This window comes from Sciurus vulgaris, assembly GCF_902686455.1.
Source record: "Sciurus vulgaris genome assembly, chromosome: 15".
NCBI classification, from domain to species: domain Eukaryota; kingdom Metazoa; phylum Chordata; class Mammalia; order Rodentia; family Sciuridae; genus Sciurus; species Sciurus vulgaris.
The window spans coordinates 24,945,748-24,967,617 of record NC_136476.1 but is presented as its reverse complement, the minus strand read 5'-3'; the positions used below and the strand labels follow the sequence as shown (position 1 = coordinate 24,967,617).

Here is a 21,870-nt window from a genome sequence, read left to right as displayed (position 1 = left end):
ATAACTACCCAAACAGTTATAACAATATGCTATTTAAAACAATATTTCTGTAATTTTTCATTTAATAATTTTGAACCTTAGTCTGATTGACTGAAGGTAACTGAAAACTCAAAGTAAAACTGTAGACGAGGGGGAATTTACAGAATCTGAATGTTCCTATTTGTAATACCCCCAAAGAAGGAAAAAACCCAAATAAACCCTCAACTGCTGAATTGATGAATTACATTCACACAGTGAAATAATATTCAACCTTAGGAAAGGAACTAAGGTACTGATACACAAGGATGAATCTTAAAACCATCATACTCAGTAAAGGATGCCAGACAGAAAAATCCACATTTTATATGATCATGAAATGTCCAGAATGGGCAACTTCATAGCAACAGCAGATTTAGGAATGCAAGAAAATGGAAAACAGTCAAAATAATTGTTAATCCCACATATTAGAGAAGATGCTTAGTCTCCTGTATACTTCAATATAAAACTTTGCTTGATGGAGGTCATATGGCATAATTTTCTATCATTTATTATATTTTGAACACTTTCCATGTTATATTAACTATTTTAATATTCTGTTGGGCATTTAGAATGCTGCCAGCTCTACATCTACATATGAATATTTTAAATAAATCTGTCTGAATTTATAGTTATTTCATAAGGAAAATTCTAGGTGAAGTTGTAAAAATGAGAAGTTTTTTGAGACAGGGTATTGTTATGTTGACCAGGCTGACCTTGAATTCCTAGGCACAAGTGATCTCTCCATTTTAATCTCCCCAGTAGCTGAGACTACAGACTTGTGCCACACCTGGATCAAAAGAATATTTTTGTTGCTATTTATTTATATATATATATATATATTGCTGTTAAGCTCAGATGATAAATAAACAAAAGTTTGTGTAATGGTTTTATTGCCCTTTGCCAAGTAAAAAATACATGTTACAGAAGTAGCAGCTTTAATTACAAGCGAAGGTTGACTCTACCCCCCAATGAATTCTTTTTTTGGTATCAGCAAATAACTTAAATGTATCCAGTAACCTTCAAATTGTTATACCAAATATTTAAATTCATTGGTTTATATATATGTGAACCAAACAATACAGCAAAATAAAATGAGTTTTTAAGAATTAAAGTATATAACATATAAACTACCACAGAGAAAATTTTTGTAAACCTGCCAAATTTTTGCCCTGGGGCTTCCTATTTTTACTAATTGAAAATTGAATATTTTATAGAAGAACAGATTCATTCATGGTCTTAACTATAGGAATAATGTTAATATACTGGTGCCCTGCTTTCCAGAGTGAGATGAACTCAGCAACACAGTTTTATTTAGAATATTTGAAAAGATCACAGCTGTTTATAAGGTAAACCATTTTTATTGATTGACTATTCACACCAAATACAAAAGATGCTGGTTCTTCTCCCTAATGGAATAGGACAGAAGAAATTTCAGTTTAGTTTCTTGGTGTGCTGCATGTACTCACATAGAAAACACTTTCTATCAAAAGGGTCAGAGGAAAGGTGGCTTGAAACAAAGACTTAAATAAAAGTAGCACCAAAAGGACCAGGTACCAACTGTCACACTCCACTCATTCAGGAATTTTATTATGTAAAATTATTGCACTTGTAAAAAGTAGATGATAGTAAATTACCAAACAATAATTTTAAATGGTGAATTTTGAAATAAGGAATTTCAAAATGATTTTGAGTTTCCCTTCAAAGGAAATCTGGCTAAGATAACTAAATCTAGCTATTTACTTTAAAAAATAAGGACAGAGGACCAAGTTTTATTTCTAACTTTGAACTGCACTGTGAGAAGAGAGGCTTTTTTACATAGTGGTACGAATTTGGTCCACATCAAATACACTGTTATTATAAAAATAAACAAGTTTTCATAAAAAATAACATTGCATTCCTTGTTCAAATTGCACAGTACAAACAAGCTATCTAAATTAATACTGTTATTAAGTAATTAGAATTACAGTGGATATGTGTTTAGTCTGAAGCAGTTAAGGAGTATGTAGTTTTGTTTTCATAATGTAAAAAAAAACCTAAAATGTAAGTTGTATTTAGAAATACATAAAATCTTTTTAAAGTTTACAATGAAGAATGTGTTATTTACATACTAATTTTTAGTAACCATGATAATACAGGATTCAGCAGTCTATTTACATAAAAGCCTATTTTTATTCCATTTACAAAAGCAATAAATAAGAAACCACATTAATTTGCACGAAACCTGTTGTACTTCATGATCAATGGGACCATTTCTGTTACTTGGTGACTGAGCCAATATACCTGTATTCCTTTATGAAGACTGTTCATTTCTGGAAAGAAGAGTGAGCCCAGTTTCTGTTCCAAGAGTATCTACAGTCATGCATAAAACCTTATAAATTATAATACAAGCCTTAAAAAATATGAATAGTGCCTTTGAGTATATTTACACAAGAGTATTCACAAAAAAGATATAGTTCTTTGATACAAAATAGTTTAGTGGTATCAGCATAATTGATAAGAACCCCTCACACTTCTGCCCACATTATCTAGTAGGAATCAAGCTTGCTAAAGCAGGAACATTAACTTGCAGGTAAATATCTTCCACCAATTCAGGGCAGGGATTTAACAGGCTGGTAAAGCCAAAGAACATTTCTATCGCACCGGCACATATTGTGCAAGGGGAGGCCCTCTATTCAAAAGGACCAAATTGGGAGTTCAACAGGCTCTATTCAAGGAAGCAAACAGGTAGCTCAAGAACTTGATGAGCTAGAGCAAGCACCTTAGCATTAATTTTCAAAAAAGCAGTCTAGACACACAGAACCAGAAAACATAGAAGCTATAAGTACTGAAAAAGTGTGCTCACCTGGGGCAAAACAATCCCTATAGTTTAAGAGGTTCCAACCTTTGAATAAAACCAAGATATTCTCATGTACATCTGTACAATACTCTTTTATTACTTTCCACTGCAGCTTAAAAATTTTTATGAAAGATACTTTATTTGATATCACATTTTATGGAGTCAAAGATATTTCTTAGAGAAAGAGTTCATTAAAATCGAATAATACTTAACCAAATAGTCTCTGAGCTGAGTTCTTTCTCCTGTTAAATCATTCAACTACATCACAGTGTACTCACGGTTGCACACTGCTAATTAATACTGCCTGTCATGATGTTACCTCACTATTGTTAGGACACAGAACAGTCATAAGTCCCATCCTGAAATGGTTCTTCCTCCTCTGCTCGGGTTGTGTCCTCATCTTTTCGGGTGACCATACTGCTAACCCCAACTTCACTTTGGGGGATGCTTCCATGGCTGGAGGAGGCCCTGCTCTCCTCTGCCCGAGGGCTGGTCTGTTCAGGAGTCTTACCCACAGCAGTTGGCTGGAAGGCATCAGGCTGGACTTGCTCTTCTGTTATCTCACTGAGCTTCTGTAGTTGTGGCTTAATGATGTTTAAAAATGGCTTATATCCTGGGCTAGGTAGAGGGAAAAAATTAGTTCTCATCTGCCATAACTCAAAAGATTTGGTAAATCATTATAAGTGAATTACTAAATATTGATATTATATGGGGGGGGGAGACTGTGAGGGAAAAGAAGGCTTCTTGGGTGCCTTGCCTAGCAGCACAGAGGGAACTGTACATAGCATAGGCTGTCTTACATTTCTGAGCAGTACAAGCAAGAACTGACATTTAAAGCCATTTTATAACTAGAAATAGTTTTATAGTTGAAGGATCATACCATTTTAGATTCAAAAAAGGACCTTCAAAAAACATCTAACTTAAATGTATTTGGCAAAAGGAAAACTAGATCTAAGTGAGGGAAGTAAATAGAACCAAATCCATACATAACTGGTGGCAAAGACAGGGCTAGAGTCCAAGGTTCTGGACTCTGATCCACTCCTCTTAGTTTGGACATGCTAGTTACTGCCATGGATTTAAATTAACACAGACTATAACTTTTTGTCTTTTCAAATAGTCATTAATTCAACCATTTCATTAACCAAATGGTTGGGTACAGAAATGGTTACTAAAGAAAGTATCCTTAAAAATGAACATGAGAGAGCCAGACATGAGAGCACACACGTGTAATCGCAGTGACTCAGAAGGCTGAGGCAGGAGGGATGCAAGTACAAGCAACTTAGGGAGGCCCTAAGCAACTTAGCAAGACTCTGTCTCAAAGTTATAAAAAAAAAGGGCTGGGGATACAGCTTAGTACTAAAGCAAACATTCAGTACAATAAACTACAACAAAAAATATGTAAGCATTTTTATTCCTACTAACCTGAAAAAATCCAAAATAAATGTCTGAACTATAATTAAGCCTTAATGTGAAAGAACATATTACCAAAGGACACCAAAGGAACATAAGCCTGTGGACACCAGTACTTACCAATCTGTAGAGGCCCATCGGTCCACCGCATGCAGCCCTGTCTTTATGTTCTGTAACATTTCTCCATCTATCTCTGAAGACTGTGCAATAACTAAAATCTGACTGATTATAGAGGATTCTCTAAGAATCAGGCCTATTACAATGCACCAGTCCAGACATCCTGCCTCCATGAAAATGTGTAGCAAATACCTATAAATAAAGCAGAAGCAAAATATTTATGCTAAAAAGGATCTACAGATGTACAGAAGGGCAATGATTATTAGGAAAGTGGCTTCAGTACTCTATTTGTACAAATACCCTGACTAGGCTTTTGGTGCTTTCAAATAGCTGAGAAACTCACCTAAGCTGGACTTGGGATTTGTGAGGGCCTTTACTTGCCAACTCCATGGAGATATGTTCTAGTTCTGACTGAGTCAAACTGAGTGTAGAGAAATTTTCATCCACCATTGTCCAGTCCCCATCCACCATGGAGCTACTTTCAGTCAAGTCTGTGGCTGAACCAATGCTGCATTCATCACCTGATGGGAGAATTCCCCAAAGTTATAAACCAGCTTAGTGTAGAAAATGTTTTTCTTTAATTAAAAATATAAGCTATTTCTCAGATGTCAATTTCTCCTTAGGATTTTGAAACCCAAACATGCAATCTATTGCTAAAATAGCCATGTCATATGAACAATAGTAAATATTTTTTAAAAAATTAGTGGAGCAATAAACAGATATCATAAACCTTGGAATGGAAAGACATTCTACCACCAAGAAGTCATATTTCTTGTTTCCCCCAAAAATCTAGCTCAAACTTGATCAAGTCTTTAGGTTCAACTATCAGTTTATGGGAAATAGAGGAAATAAACTAAACCATGAAGATGCAAAATCTGTAGTATGAATAAATCCACAGAAGATTCCTCAATGAATAAATTGCAAGGGATGGGGGATAATCACAACACAAATTAAAAACAATCACAATGTGTAAATCTGATTTGGATCTTAATTAAAACTAAAAATTTGTGACATTTATGAAACAAGTGGAAATAAGAATACAACAAAAGCCTCAGAAAATAAGTGTTGGTGAGGATGTGGAGAAATTAGAATTTTTGATACTTTGTAGGAATGTAGAAAGGTATAGCTGCTATGGAAAACAGTATAGTGATTCTTTAAAAAATTACAAATAGCATTATCATGTGTCAGTCATCCCATTTCTGAGTATTTACCCAAAAGACTTGAAAGCCAAATCTTGAGGAGATATTTGTATACCTACATTCATAGCAGCATTATTCACAATAGGTAAAAGGTGGAAGCAATCAATCCAAGTGTCCCTCAATAGATGAATGGACAAACAAAATGGTATGTACTCACAGTGGGATATTATTCACTTCCCAAGGAAGGAAATTCTGATACATGCCACAGCATATATAAAGTACCCAGAGTAGTCAAGTTCATAGAAACAAAACAGAATTAGGTTTTCAGTGGTTAGCACTGGAGGGAGGAATTGGGAGTTATTAATATATAGAGTTTAGTTTTGTAAGACAAAAAGTACTATGGAGAGTGAGTACACAACAGTGTGGACAGAAGTAATCAGCACTACTGAACTGTATGCTTAAAAATGGATAAGATGGTACATTGTATGTGTATTTTATAATTATAAAGTAATGGCTGTTGTAAGCCTCCTCATGTGGCAGCTCAGGTATCAAATATTAGATGAATGCCTGGCCATTAAAAAGACTACAAAAAGAAGAAAAGAAATATCAAATTACTGTTTAAGCTCCTATATTTTATAACCCTTTGCCAACATAAATTGCTTCAAAACCTCTCTTTGTAATTTACCCATTAGTGTAGAGCAGATGTTGGTGTATGTTTTTTTTTTTTAAATGTCCAACCAGTAAATAAAGGCTTTGACAGCTAAGAGGCAAAATCAAGGATATTATGTAGGAACTTAAATACAGTGCAAAAGAAAAGGCAAATTCCCACAGGAGTTTATTGATGAAATAAAAAAAATGACAATGGAGTATTTTTTGTATGTGCATGACACAAATCAACTTATAATAAAAATGGAATTCTTATGGAGATAACATTTTGCTTACTTGGGGTTAAGAGTTAATGTTTCCTTTTCATCAAAATTGATTGCAAAGATTCACCTATTAGTGCTGATCTGTACTGAGATTTTACCTACTTCATTTATCTAAAATAAGGCAAAATATAGTCAAGCCCAGTTTTTCCTTTGTTTTAGTACCTGTCCACCTCTCCAGCAGATAATATTGACTACTCCTTCAGGACACTGAAGGTATCTCTGAAATGCTACAACACACACTTTCTTTACAAAGAAACTGAAGAAGAGCTAGGACTTAAAATGACATTTACCTTTATTAGATAAAGGTAATAAGAAAGCATCTTGCATTTGTGGTCCATGGGATGAAGCTGTATCTATCTCATGATGGGTGGGGCCAATGTTGCTGAGCCAGCTCTGACTTCGTTGAATATTAGAGATGCCAGCATCCATCTCAAGGTTCATAAAAGGTTCAGCTGACTGAGACTTTAACAGCTGCTCTCCCACTGCAGGGTAGGTACAAAAACAAAGAGATTGGATGGTGGGAGGTTGTCATTACCCACTGTCATTTCCAATTCAGTTCTTTTACCTTCTCCTATCTGCTCCTCAGTACTAAACAATGCAAAGTCAATTACTGTCCTACATTGTTTCTTCATTCATCCAACTAAGAATATGGAATTGTAACAAAAGAGAATGACCATATAAAACATTGAAGTCGTATCATCTACAATACGTTCTAAAGTCTATGATAAGGTTCTAAGGTTCCTGCTTTGGTTCTTAAGGTGACATGAAGTTTTCAAATACCATAAAAGTTTTAAAATTTTGTAATTAAAGCAGTCCCCCTAAAATGACTCAAACAAACAAACAAAACTTTAAATTTTTATTTCACTCAAATACATAGTTTTATTTAGTCTTCTCCTAGCGCAGAAGATGACCCACGATTTCAAAGATGCATTTTTATTATTTTTCTGGAATGATTTCCATGAGGTAAATCACATTTTAGCTTATTTTGAGGTCCATGACTAACCAGTTCCAAAATTCCTTCCCACAATAAGGTAAGTATGGTAGCTTTTACATTGAGCCAGTTCTCAACTTGTTTATAATCTAAGATAATAATGACTAGATTTATGAATTAGACTTAAAGGTCAAAAGACTTAAAGATATAGGTTCTACTTTTTATCCTTGGTCAAATGGTGAATGTTAACTGAAAGATAAAAGTCGGCTTTTATTTGCTTGAGTTTGAAATGAAGATTTCCTTGAATGTTAACTACTTGGAATAAAATATAATTCTCCTTAAAAAAGTGGCAAGAAGTCTACATTACCTGTACGGTATTTTCCATTTTTGAAAGGAGAACTGACAGAAGAGGCAGGGATGATGGGAAGTGGCCACAGGAAATCTTTGTGGAGTCTCTTGAGCGCTATTACAAAGTTGTCTACCCGGGCAGCTCGGGTACGTTCTTTGCAGAGCCAACTAATTAGTTCAAAGCCTAGCTGGGCAGCAAAGCAGCCAAGGTCCTTTAACCGCACATCTTCTAAGAGACGCCGAGCATGTCTCCAGAGCATCATGTCAATATACATGTTCTCAGCACATTCACTGTCTTTACTCCATCTATAAGTGATAACAGAAGAAAACTACAGAACAGTCTTTATTGGAGGACTTCATATACTTTTATGCAGTAGCACTGATAAAGCTGACAAGGAGGTAAGTGATCTATTATCTGACTGAAGAGGAAGAAAAAGCATCAGGGTTTCTCTATGTGATGATATACAATGACCTGTTGAAAACTTGGAACATAATAGGTTCTTAAGACTGATGTATGGAATGAATATATGGAATAGAAAAAACCAGGACTAGGAAGGGATAGTGGGTGGTTGAAGGAAAGAAGCAAATAAATGCCATTACTGAGAGGCAATACAGTGGAGCATTAAAGAACCCAGTCTCTGGAGTAGAATGCCTGGATTCAGATCTTCACCCTGCCACCAATTAGTTGTGTGAATATAACCAAGTTCATTTTTTTGAATCTGTTTCTTTACCTGTACAGTGGGTAACAACCCTCAAGAAGTTGTTTTAAAGATTAAAAGACTGATGTATGTAAATGTTTAGAACAGTGCCTGGCACGTAATGAGCACTTGATACGTTATTAGTCAATATTTAAATTCAGGGGTTGGCTGAGGAGATACTATTTGCCTGGCAATTGTTTATAGTCCTCCATGGTTATACTTTACTTGTATATAGTCCATAACTGTGTGCATGTTTGTGTGTGTGGGTGGGGGATTTATGGCCAGTGATAAAAGAGCAATAAAATATAATAAAAATGTTCAATTTTTCTGTTTAAATAACATTGGAATTGGTATATCTGGGGATGAAGATGAAACTTGGAAGCAAGATGGAGAAGATGGAGTGTATGTAGAAGGGCTGTTAGAAGTGTAAAACTTAGTCGTATTATTTGTGGAGACTAAAACTTGTGAAGTTTAAATACCATAATTTTTCTGCCTGCTCTGAATTTTGATTCTTTGGGGACGGTCTCACTAAGTTGCCTAGGCTGGCCTCAAACTTGTGATCCTTCTGCTTCAAACTCCTAAGTCCCTAGGATTATAGACTTAATTCCATAAATGCCCTGAAACGCAATGTGTTAGATACCCTAAATCAATAATGGTTCTTTATTCTTTTACCTTTTTCCAGAAGGACCAGATGGCATACTTAGTGTTTTCTGTAAGCTGAATTTACTAGGAGGAACATTTTCAGCTGACTGGGATAAACTGATGCTTCGATTCCTGAAGAACTCGAATCCACCACTTGAACTGGGTTCCTATGATTACAAAGTGCAATAAAGTTAGACAAAGATGCCTTGTAGGTACATGGCATAAAGAACTTATACAATTTTGAAACTAACCTGAACTGTAGGTGTGGATGGAGGTGTCTCAGATTCTCCAGAGCCAATGGCTTTAAGAAATCGAATCATGTGTCGACATAGGTCCCACTTGCCTTGTTCTAATGCTGTGTTGAACAGAAGGGTGGCATGTTGCCTACTTACTGCTGGGACTTCCATATTCTGCAGAAACAAGCAAGGAAGGTAGCATCCTTTTATACATGATTTGGGAAGGTATGGGCAATCATTTTCTTCACAATAACTCAAACCTGAGGAATATACCTATAATACTGTGGGATTATTTTAACAAGATTAAAAGGAATATTGAAAAGTACAAGGAAAAGTAAAGCAGGTCTTTGCTGATATAAAATGAACTATGATTTACTAAACTCCCATTACATGCTAGTTGTCTTACATACATTATTTCTTTCAGTGACTCTGCACAACAGGTGTATCATTACAATTTTACAGATAAGGAAACAGAGGTAAGTAAATTGGTGAAGAACAGCAGAAAATCAAGAATATAAATCTAGGTCTGCTTGTCTCCAAAAAAGCTTAGTTGTCTCCTATGACAATTTTCTGAGGTTGTAACTAAAAAATCTTTGCTCTGCATAGTATCAAGTACTATTGCTAATACATTCAGCATTCTAAATATGTCTTTTACAAATTTAATGCCTGTGTTGGCTTTCATGCGAGATGCCTAACAGACAAATTTAATTGTAATTATCATGTTAATCCACAGCAATTTAGAAATTCTGGGGAAAAAGTTTCCAATTCCATTATTAGGGAAATTGCTGCAGTCTAAGGAGTGACCCAAAACAAAATGCCAGCAGCATTTTATTTTATTTTTTGTGATGCTGGGGACTGAACCTGGGGCATTGTGCATGTGAGGCAAGCACTCTACAAACTGGCATTATATTCAATTTTATGAATAATATATGAAAATATGGCATTATATTCAATTTTATTCAGATTAATGGGTCATTCCATTTTCAGTCATTCAGTGATATCACAGAATAACAATTTAAATTAGTTGTGTTTTGCATGGCATTTCAAAATGATATAAACATTGATCAAGGTAATATACAAATCTTTCTCCAACTGCACTTATTGGAGACAGAGTAATTGGAAAAATAAAGTCTTATTTAATACTCAAGAGATTAAATTTTCAAGCACTAAACCTACAACAAACACACACACACACACACACACACATACACACTCTTATGGTTTATCCCTGGGTATAGTTTATTTTTTCTTTTATTTGTTATTTTTAGATATACATGACAATAGAATGTATTGACATGATACATACATGGACTATAACTTATTCTAATTAGGATCCCATTCTTGTGATTGTATATGATGTGGAGTTGCAGTGGTTGTGTATTCTTAGGTGAACATAGAAAAGCTAGGTCTTATTCATCCTACTGTCCTTCCTAATCCCATTTCCCCCTCCCTTCCCTTCATTCCCCTTTGTCTAATCCAATGAACTATTCCCTTCCCACTTATTGTGTGTCATTTTGATCCAGTTTTTATAATTCTGTGTTCTTTTCTTTAGGGCTAGCCAAGGAACCATAGAATCTCATGGCTACTAGTCTCTGCTTGACTGTCTTCTCTCTTTTAATCAGTTCTCAAAAAGCAAATAAGCCAATGTAAAATCTGCACTTCAAACCACAATTATGGAGAGCGTCTTATATCAATGAAAACAACTCTGCTGTAATTTAAAGAACCTTAAGTGTAGACTATAAAATCCATATAAGATTTATGGGAATAACAAACTGTCAAGCCCATTTGTCAAATATATAATGAAATGAATTTTCAGAAGTCTCAAAGAATCTATTATTTTGAGAAAAATCCTGTGTTATGAGGGTCATTACTGTGGCAGGCCTGAGTCTGTCCAGTGTGCTATGTGGAGTCAAAAATAAGGTGCTGTGTTATAAGTGAGGTACAATCAGAATCCTCTCAGCAATCCCACACTATAAGAAATCAAATTTATTATTGTGGGGAGTTCAGACAAATACACTCATGTCCAAAACAATACTTTCTTCACTATTAATGTACTAGTATTCATTATTATGTAGTATTTTGGCAATCAAATGTTATATTTCCTATGTAATATGAAAATAGCACTGTATTACAATAATACAATAAAATATTCTTCAGTCTTATTTAAAATAATACTTGGAAGTGATTTATTTTAGATTTATTTATAGAAAAAAAAACAGGATAAAATAGCCTTGCAATGCTCCTTCATAATATTAAAAACCTGGGTGCATGCCTATAATCCCAATGGCTGGGGAGGCTGAGGCAAGAGGACTGCGAGTTCAAAGCCAGCCTCAGCAATGGCGAGATGCTAAACAACAATGACACTCTGTCTCTAAATAAAGTGCAAAATAGGGCTGGGGATGTGGCTCAGTGGTTGAGTGCCTGAATTCAATCCCCATACCAAAAAATAAAAATAAAATAAGAAATCAGTGGTCATTTGGCAAGATTGAGTTCTTCAAAATGAAAAATATAAGCTAGTATCCTTAAACATAATAATAGTAGCAAAACAGAACATTTCTTTTTTTCTAAGTTTAAGCTTATTATTCTTGCATCTTTATAAGAATAGAATTGTTACCTGTAAGATAATAAGGTAAGAGGCAGCTGTGTCCAAATCCTGAGCCATCAAACATTCTTCAAACAAGTCCTTGGGGTTTCCAACAGCTGCAAAAAGGTAATTCCACAGGGCATATTCAGTCTTCCTAGCACAATGCACAACTGTCTGCAGGAAGAGGGGGAACTCGGTGATAAATTTTGCCACAGTGGGAAGTAGTGGGTCGGGAATGGGCTCCCGTGAGGTAGCTTCTTCTTCCAGCACTTCATGAAGCATGAGCTCCAGCACATGAGGGAAGTAAGGTAATGCAGCACAGGACTGAGCCAAGAGCAAGGCTTGCTCCCCAAGGTTTCTGACCAGAAGTTGACGTAGAATGTGGTGGAGGTAGATCTGAGAGGTTCTCTCCACAACACAAAAAGGAAAGAGCACCTCCAGCTGCTCCCTAGCAGTGTTCCGAGTATACAAAGAATCATACAGTAAAGTGTCGTTGACAGCACCAAGGACCAATGCATCTTCAAACAGAACCGCCAGTGGGTAAATATTGATATGGAAAGGCAGCATGATCCGCTGGGACAAGAAGGAATGGGGCTTGCGGTGATCCCTAGGGAAGAGGGGGAGCCAAACTTTCATCCCTGCACCACCGCAACTCAGCCAGAGGGCCTCCAGAAGGTGACGTTTTTGTTTATTTGCTCTACACGTAGTCCAGACATTTTCAACAGACTGGGCTAGTACAACAGGAGGACAGAATGGCAGCTGGAGAAAGAGACACAAGAATCAGGGTATTTTCCTATTAAATTTGCAGGTCCTTGTTCATTGGTACTAGTTTTTTGGATTTTTCAAAACAATAGTACAATAACTTTGAGAAAACCAGAGCAATATATTCAGAAACAGAGTAATAGTACCCTGCCTTTTAAAGTATATTTAAATCTAAAAACAAAACAAAACAAAAAGCCCATGAACTTCACCAAACTATCCATAATTTCCCATTAGAATTTGCACCTAATGATACCTACGTAATATCCTGCCTGGAGTTCAGGACATCTTATTATCATTTGGGAACTTATCTTTCACGAACAGCCTTATTCCCAGAGGCTTAAGGTGAATTTTATATATTAGTTTCTAAATCATATTACTCTTTTTAATTCTTTTATTCCTTCACTCGAATTTTAGACCTTTTTTAACTTTTGAAATGACCTTCCCTTTACTCACAAGTTTCCTCTGGTTTGGGTTACTGTCCTTCTCCCGGATCTGAGGACCTGACCTGTCCCTCTGCATCATGATGAGCTGCCCCGCAAGGTTCAGCATAATGCTCTCTGCATCACGTGCCTGAAATTTTAGAAAAGCAAACTGGGTTCATACTAATTTATAGGTATTTTTTGGCATCCCCCCAATCCATACTGATTAAGGTTGTACTGTATATAGATATTCTACTAGGCTCTGTGGGAATACAAAGTGCTTTCTGGCTAGAGTGGAACAGGTTAATTAAAGAACCATACTAGTGAACATAAAATTGAAAGCAAAGATGAATCCTGGAAAAACTAAGAGAACTTAAATAGTTCATAAAAAAATGAGAGATCATTTTATTATTCTAGCTGGCACAGCTGGAGAAGGTGTGAAGGATGAGGTGGAACTTGAAAGATTAAGAAAACACATGGGGGGCTGGGGATATAGCTCTGTTGGTAGAGTGCTTGCCTCACAGGCACAAGGTCCTGGGTTCAATCCCCAGCACCACACACACACAAAAAGAAAAACACATGGGTAGAAGAGAAAGGGTTGGTGCTTTAGTTAAAGCATGAAATGTAAATGAAGACATGGAGCTAGGATAGAACAGTTCTAATGGTAAAGTGAGAACAACTCTGCTAGATTAGGGATATTATGAAATCAAAGCTGGATAGCAACAGGCCTTCAAGGGCTTAGAAATCTAGGTAAAAGAGTAGCAGGAAAGAACTCACTATGTATGGTTCTTAAGGGAATTATTGAAAGATATGAATTAATCATGATGGATTACTGGGGAGAGGCAGACAATGCGTTTTGACAGGGGTCTTTTTTTTTTATGGACAGCTTAATTTCAAACTTTAGAGAGCCTAGCATAATGATTTTCTGTTGAAACTTATTACCCAGTTTAAATAATTATGAATATTAATAAGTTTGAAAAGCATTGTTTTAAAGCAAATCTCAGATAAAATCATTTTCACCTATAAAGAGGAAAAGCATTTTGATTAAAAAGACCAAAATTTATTGCTATCTTAGGCATGAAAGGTAGAAAAACAGAGTTGAATTAAAGATAATCTCAAGTTATTGAATCTAGGCAAGGAACCAGAGAAGTTCAGGTTATCACTAACAGAAATTAGGAAGACAAATCAGGAAAGTGAAAGTTTGTCGTGGCGGGCGAAACCCGGGGTCCAGGGTTACGCCACGTGCATCTAAAGATGGTGACTGGCAGAGAGCAAACGACGTCCTGATTATGCCTGGAGAACGGCAGGAAGCATTTACAATTGGCTGCATGATAATCAGTTCAGCCGCCTAGCGTGTGGACACATATACTTTACATGTATGCTTGAGCGAGTGATTGCTTGACCTTTAACAGGATTGGACGGACATATCTGCTTACAATTGCTTATGCATGAGACTGCTTATATATTGAAGGTGTTATTTGAATAAACGGGAAGCTGCTTCATGACCCTCTGAAGTGTACGTATCTTTCCTCCCGCTGGTCGGGCCATAAGAGAAGCGGCTGCGGAGCTGCTTGGAGCAGCTGGGCAAAGAAGCGGCGGTTTTCAGTAGTTTGTTACTTTACATGCCATTAAACTGGAAAGAACCTTGCAACTTTCATGTAGACATGTTGTATGAGACAACTGGACCAGAAATGAACATGCCAACATCATAAAAATAAGGGTAAGTTTGGTAAACTGAAGAAACAGATGAATTTGAGGCACAGTATATGGAGGTGAGAGGTAGAGAGCAGAGGGCCATCATCTGAGCTTTTTAAGACAAGAAGAAAAATAGGGAAGTGCAATGACACGTAAACCAAAAAAGGAAAGAATTTCAGGAAGGAAAGAGTGACTCTTCAGAAGATGTAGGATTATTTTCCAGGCTAAGCCTTGCTGACTAGATAAATTTAAGTTGCTAGTATCACCTAGGATTCAGTCAAGGAGAAAAGCAGCCACCCTATGTAATTTATTTGCAAAATACCAAGTTACACAAAATGCTCTGGCTTACGAGTGAGTCTGTTTCTACAAGGATGACACAATAAAGAAATGGCAAAACCAAAAATGTGGATGTCTGTCCAAAACATGAAAATTTCCAATAACTTAGAGGTCTGAGAAGGAAAAATATAACTTAAAAGATGTACGAGAACTCTAAAAGGGTCAGGTACTCAGTAAAATGTAGCTAGATGGTAGAGGAAAAAAACATGAGCATGAATCAAGATAATATGGCTGCTGGAATTGACATATAGTCCTCAGTGGCATATACTCCTCAAATACTGCAAAAGACTTTGAAAATGTTTTACTGAAATTCACTGCATCACTGCAATATTATTAATATTCATAAGGGCCACCTTAAATTTTAAGACGATAGGTTATTTTGCCACTACATTTGGCATATTTCATTTAAAAATATATTTTAAAGAGTAGATATTATTAGTATTTACTCATTCAGTACTTTCTATCAATAATATTATAGGTGTCTGCAATAGTACTCTCAGGAAATCTTAATGAACTTTTTAGAAGAAGCATGAACTATCTGTATGCTCAAAATCCTAAATTTGAAGGAACTCAAAATACCATTTCTGGGCTGGGGTTGTGGATCAGTGGTAGAGCGCTTGCCTAGTATGTGTGAGGCAGCGGGTTTGATTCTCAGCACCACATATAAATAAATAAACAAAATAAAGGTCTATCAACATCTAAAAAGTATATTTAAAAAAATATCATTTCTTAGCCTAAAAACCTCCCCAGTGGATGGTTCTCTGTGGGAGTTTCAGGAGCTCAAGAAGGAGCTCACTTTCTCATGAGAGGCTATTTACTGTTGAACAGTTCTCATTGTTATTACTTTTAAAAAACTTTATTAAATCAAGACTTTCTTTGTTATAGTATTCTTGGTCTTCCTCCCACACCAGATATAATCAGTCTCACTTCTACTTCAACTTACTACTTAATCTACTCTTCACTAAATTAAGCATCTTCTGTTTAAGAAAGGTCTCTTATAAGAGGTTAAAATAGGTCCAGTACTACTGATACCACTGATTGCCTTCTATATCCAGAATATACAAAGTTTCTGGGGTTTTTTAGGCAGTACTGAAGACTGAATATTTTTTTGTACTGGGGACTGAATCCAAGGGTGCTTTGCCAGAATTATATCCCTAGTCCATTTAATTTTGGTACAGAGTCTTGCTAAGTTGCAAGCACTAAACTGCTGAGGCTGCCCTTGAACTTGTGATTCTCCTGCCTCAGCCTCCTAATAGGTAGCTAGGATTATAGGCATGTACCACTGTACCCCTCCAGTAGTACTGAGAATTGAACTCAGGGGTACTTCCACTGAGCTACAGCCCCAGTCTTTAAATTTTATTTTATTTTTTTAAATTTTGCAATAGGTTCTTGTTAACCTGCTTGGGCGGCTTCTGCTTCAGTTTCCCAAACAAATGGGCTTACACGTTTCTCTAATATGAAAACTTCAAACATGATAAAAAATATGGAGAAAGGTACAATGAACCCACAAATTCTTATCATCCAGACTTATAATTACCAAGATTTTTCCATGTTTGCTCCATTTATTGTTCCTTTTTAAATTTTTCTGAGGTATTTTAAAGCAAGAAATCATGCCATTTAAACTCTCTATATTAAATATTCATTCCTTAACTATATGGAGAAATCCACAATGTTAATGAAACTAACAATTATTTGGAGTTATCAATTCATATTTAAATATCCCTAATTATTTCAACAGTGTCTTTTTATAGCTGGTTTGAATGAAGATCCAAATAACCTTATTGGTTTGTTTCTGTGGTATAGTGATTATCACATGTGCCTCACAAATTAGCTTACCCATTGTATTTAGTTATGACTCTGAAGTCTTGGTTAATCTAGACACTTCTCCTTTCCCCCATGTTCTAAACTCATAGCTGTCCTACAGAATATTCTGCATTGTTTCCTTGTGGTAGAACTTGGCCTAATCCTTCCTAATTCCTGACAATGGAAATGACTCTAGACACTTAAATTCAACGTTTTTGGCAGTAATTCTTCACATGAACTTCATGTTACATTGCCTCAGGAAACATACCACATCTGATTTTCAGTGATGCTATCAGGCATGGGTATGACAATCTGATGTCTTCATTGTAAAGTTTCACCCAGTAATGATCACTGCTGAATCAGTTATTTCCTCAGTCTGTAAAATAATGATCCTTTAATTCTCACATTCCTTCTACATCTTTTAGCTAGAAATCTTGTGTAAAACAGAACTATCTCTTATCAACTAAGAATTACCTGGTTACTACTATGAAATAAGTTTGTGGAGGAAATGGGAGCTATGTTTTAAGGAAGAAAACAAATTATAAAAGTTCATCTATAAAAAGGAGACCAAGTTTGTTAAGGAGTCTAGAACAACTAACATATGAAATAGTTGCACACATGGGAATATTTGGCATGTAGACAAAAAAGTATGAGTGAAGGTAAAGTCAAGGAATGGTAACTGTCTGCAAATATTTTAGAGTATATCATGTGGAGAGAAAGTAACTTTTATTATTTCTTGTTCCAAAGAATAGAGAAATGGGATAGGCTGTTACAAATCAGATTTTAGATCCTTATAAATAATAACATAAAAAATTACAACTGTAGTGGAAGAGGCTCTTTTATGAAGTAGCTGAATTCTCCATTATTTATGGAGTATTGAGGTTTAATGGAAGTGCCCTAAAAAGAAGTAAAATAACAGAATGGATCAAAAACTATTAACCCATGTAAATGTATGATTACACAAATGGTATGCCTCTACTTCATGTATAGAGAAACAAGATGTATCCCATTTGTTTACAATAAAAATAAATTAAAAAAAAAAAGAAGTAAAAGACACATAGGGCAGACAGGAATGAAAAATATTCATAAAATTTTCCTTTGCAACAGGTTCCCAGCTGACATGAAGTTTGGAAACTGCTGCTACCAAAGAAAGAGCCCTGGAATAGGAGGCTATGGAATCTGGATCCTGATGGCAACACTACACATCTGGTTACTTCATACAGAAACTATAGGATTATACTTTCTTTCTTTCTCTCTCTCTCTCTTTTGGCAGGGGTGGGGATACTGGGGGTTGAACACAGGAGCGCTTTACTACTGAGCTACATCCCCAGTACGTTTTTATTTTGAGACAGGATTTCGCTAAGTTGCTAAGGGTCGCCTCAAACTTGCAATCCTTCTGACTCAGCCTCCCCAGCTGCTGGGATTACAGGCAAGCACCACCATACCTGGCTGGGCTTATACTTTCTATTCATAACTAACCATGGTGACCTTGATATTCTATATTCATTCTGCTACTTTCCATCTCATTGTTTTCATAGGCCAAGTTCAGGCTACCATTCACCTAGATCATTATAATGGCCTTCCAGCTGCTCTCCCTTTATGCAGTTTTGTCCAGTTCATTTCCTCCTTACAGTTAAAAACTATAAAACTTAGAGCTAATAATACCCACTTTAAAACACTTTAAACCTGAAGATAAAGTCTAAAGTTATCAATATTATCTATAAGACTCAGTCTCTCTCACATTCCACGTTCCAGAAACTTATGTTCCAGAAACTTATATTATGTTCTCTTGTCTATTAAGCCTTTCCATGACTGTTTCCTCTGCCTGAAATTCTTCCTCTTTGCTTAGACAATCTCTACTCATTCTCCAGATTTCAATTTATATTTTCTTCCCTTCTTTCCTTCCTCCCTCCCCAACCCCTCCCTCCCTCCCTGTGCTAGGGATTGAACCCAGGACCTTCGGCACGCATGGCAAGCCCTCTACCACTGAGTTATACTTCCAGCTGAGGTTTCAATTTAAATGGAACAGAAATCCTGGTTGTTTTAGACTATACCAGGTTTTTGGTTAATGCTCTCACAGTAACCTATATTTTACTTTTTGAGATATATATATGAGATATATATATATATATTTATCTCAAAACAATTAATTATGCAAGTAATCATCTGTTTAATCGAGCATAAATCATGTCTGTTTAGTTTGCTACTGCAACCTAGCATATTCATACAAGATACATTCTAAATACGTAGTATTTATTTGTTGAATAAATAAATAGTTCCTAAGATCAACTTAAAATACTAAAAAGACTGAGATGTAAGCTCCAAAGAGTTTTGATAATGGGATGGTACCTGTTGTGGCATTTTCAAGGTGATTCCATTCTCTGTACTCACTGATGTCAGAGTGACAGATACTACCAGGAAAGGGTGAGGAATGTAGCGTGACATGGATACCTCCTGAAGAACTTGAATACCAGCCATAGTATTTGAACTGTAAAAAACAAAAGAAACTCTGGTAGCTCAACAATGCTAACAATGTTTTTCTTTTTTCTGCTCCTATATAGTAGTAGATTCCATGTTTAGAAAGATCCAAAAGTTCCTACTGTCCTCTCCTCCCTAAATGTCCTTCAGTTATGATTAACAAAGTTGAGGGACCTTCAAAGAATACATATGGTGATGAGAGGGGAAAAAAAAAAAGAAAAAGAAAAAAGAAACAAGACTGTGGAGAAAAGGAAAAAATAAAACAAAAACTAAGGAAGGATCTGCAAAACAGAACTAATTCAGGGATTAAAAACTGGTTGAGAAAGGATGAAGGTTTAATTACTGAGGCCAATAATATATCTTAATTTTTTATGTGTGCACTACCGTCACTGAGCTACTTCAACAAATACATACTTTACAGCTATTTAAACAAGCACACCTATGAGAACAAAATAAAACTCAAGAGATGTTGACTAAATGCTGCAAGAGGGACCAGATGCCAAAAATAATATGAGGCCACATGTAGTAGCAGCAGGACTTTTGCTTTATCTTGTTCAGACTATAATCATCTAGCACAGTGGAAATGTAACTGAGTATGCTAAGGATGTGCTTCCTGAGGCTGTAAAGCTATAGAATGCTTTCAAATTTCCCCAAGTGTCTGGACCTTATTTTCAAAGTTGTGAAAAATTTAATAATTCAGGGTTTACCTCGGCTGAAACTAGATTTTTAAAAATGAATCCAGGAAGATTAGCTGAGGATAGTGCAGACTATGTTATTTCTTTTTCTTTTTTTTCACTACTACTATATAAATATCACTAATTAAAACTCCTTGCATTTTTTACTTCTAAAAAAGGAAATTAAATACAAAGGTAGAAAAATTGTTTTGAGGGAAAAAAAATGACAGAGGAAACACAAGAAGTAGGAGAAGAAAGTGACTTGTCATACGCTATTAACTTACCCATCAGATTTTCTTTCAATACTGTAAAGGCATATTGAACAGTCTGCTCTAAATACTATTACCATGTCCCGGAAGACACTAAGTAGTAATGTTTCTGCTTGTGTCTTGGTGACATGAGCAAAGGCATTGTCCAGATTTGATGTTCGCAAGTATACTCTGAGCTGCAGAATAAAGAAAATTATAAAAATGAGATGGCTAAATACTTTAGACAAACTGCTTTTTATTTACTGACTCTTTTTTCAAGTAATAGTTATAAGACCTATAGAAGTTTTAATAATAAAAGAGTTATATTTATATTTTGGCAGGTTAGATTCATTTTATAGATAAAAGATAAAGTGATCAAAACTGTGAATGCAATATTATGAGACATTCCTATTAGACTTGCATGTTTACATCTAATATGATGAGCCCAGCAGTTTCTTAAAACAAGCATATAATCAATAAATTAATAAAACTATCTTTCATTTATTTATTTATTGTACTGGGGATTGAACCCAGGGGCACTTTACTGCTGAGCTACATCTCCAGTTCTTTTTCTTTTTTTATTTTGAGAGAGGGTCTTGCTAGGTTGCTGAGGGCTGGCCTCAAATCTGTGATCCTTCTACCTCACACTCTTGAGTCACTAGGATTACAGGTGTGTGTCTGGCTTACAAATCTGTCTTTAAGAAGTCATTCTTAAAAAAAAAAGTCATTCTTATGAATTTAGAATTTTAACTATTTTGCTATAAAATTTTATAAAGATTATCTATAAGCTAAAAATCCTTAGAAAAGTTTATCTTAGAAATCCCATTGTCACTTAAAATTTTTTTAAAACAGTAGTAATCTGAAAAATTTAAAACACATTAGTTATTGATTAAAAATATTTTATTCAGTTTTCAATTGGTTATTTTCTATATAAAATTAAGTAGTGCTTACTAGGACTAAAATATAAAAATCTATTATTTCTGAGAAAAAAATAAAACCTACCTCTTCTTGATGGTCACTTATATTATAACATGCAAGAACCATAAAATCATTCCACCAGGCTAAGCCACCAGTCACAATCATATTTTGCTCCTTGAAAAAAAAATTTTTTTTAAACATTTTCACCTTAATTAAGTTACCAGAAATTACAAAAAGTAACATATTCTTAGGCAAAGAAAGCTCAAATTATTTCTGCTTTACTCTCCCTTGAATGATTACTCCAGGGACTTTATTAACAATGGTTCATATTCTGTCTTTAAAAATAAATGTTTCTGTAAGGAAGCAAATATACTGATATATCATATAGCACAATTATTCCACATCCAAGAGACACTAGTTTAAATTCTGTTTTTATCATTCATCAGATGAATGAATCCTAAGTTTCTCTTTTATCAAATGGTGAGCAACAATAAGGCCCTGTGTTGTTATAAAATGAATGAGATATACAGAAAATACCCTAAAGTGACTGATACACAAAAAAGTACCTATTAAATGCCATTTTCTTCTCTTCTCTTCCAATTTGATTCTTGCAAAATCCAACTTCATGCACATATGTGTGTGTGTGTGT

General features: G+C 35.4%; 1 protein-coding gene across 3 annotated transcripts in view; it reads right to left on the bottom strand.

The window, feature by feature from the left end:
• Positions 1 to 2,420: 2,420 nt before the first annotated feature.
• RIC1 (RIC1 homolog, RAB6A GEF complex partner 1) overlaps positions 2,421 to 21,870 on the bottom strand; it is a 111,134-nt gene continuing 91,684 nt past the window's right edge. For all 3 annotated transcript variants that reach the window (XM_079113004.1, XM_079113003.1, XM_079113005.1), the window contains 12 exons: positions 21,306 to 21,395; positions 20,340 to 20,500; positions 19,253 to 19,391; positions 13,104 to 13,220; positions 11,919 to 12,647; positions 9,320 to 9,478; positions 9,099 to 9,235; positions 7,748 to 8,034; positions 6,740 to 6,931; positions 4,725 to 4,902; positions 4,385 to 4,573; positions 2,421 to 3,472 (listed from right to left, as the gene is read on the bottom strand). In XM_079113004.1, the coding sequence (XP_078969130.1) occupies positions 3,184 to 3,472; positions 4,385 to 4,573; positions 4,725 to 4,902; positions 6,740 to 6,931; positions 7,748 to 8,034; positions 9,099 to 9,235; positions 9,320 to 9,478; positions 11,919 to 12,647; positions 13,104 to 13,220; positions 19,253 to 19,391; positions 20,340 to 20,500; positions 21,306 to 21,395 (2,667 nt within the window). In that variant the 3' untranslated portion in view covers positions 2,421 to 3,183. The remainder of the gene's footprint in view (positions 3,473 to 4,384; positions 4,574 to 4,724; positions 4,903 to 6,739; positions 6,932 to 7,747; positions 8,035 to 9,098; positions 9,236 to 9,319; positions 9,479 to 11,918; positions 12,648 to 13,103; positions 13,221 to 19,252; positions 19,392 to 20,339; positions 20,501 to 21,305; positions 21,396 to 21,870) is intronic.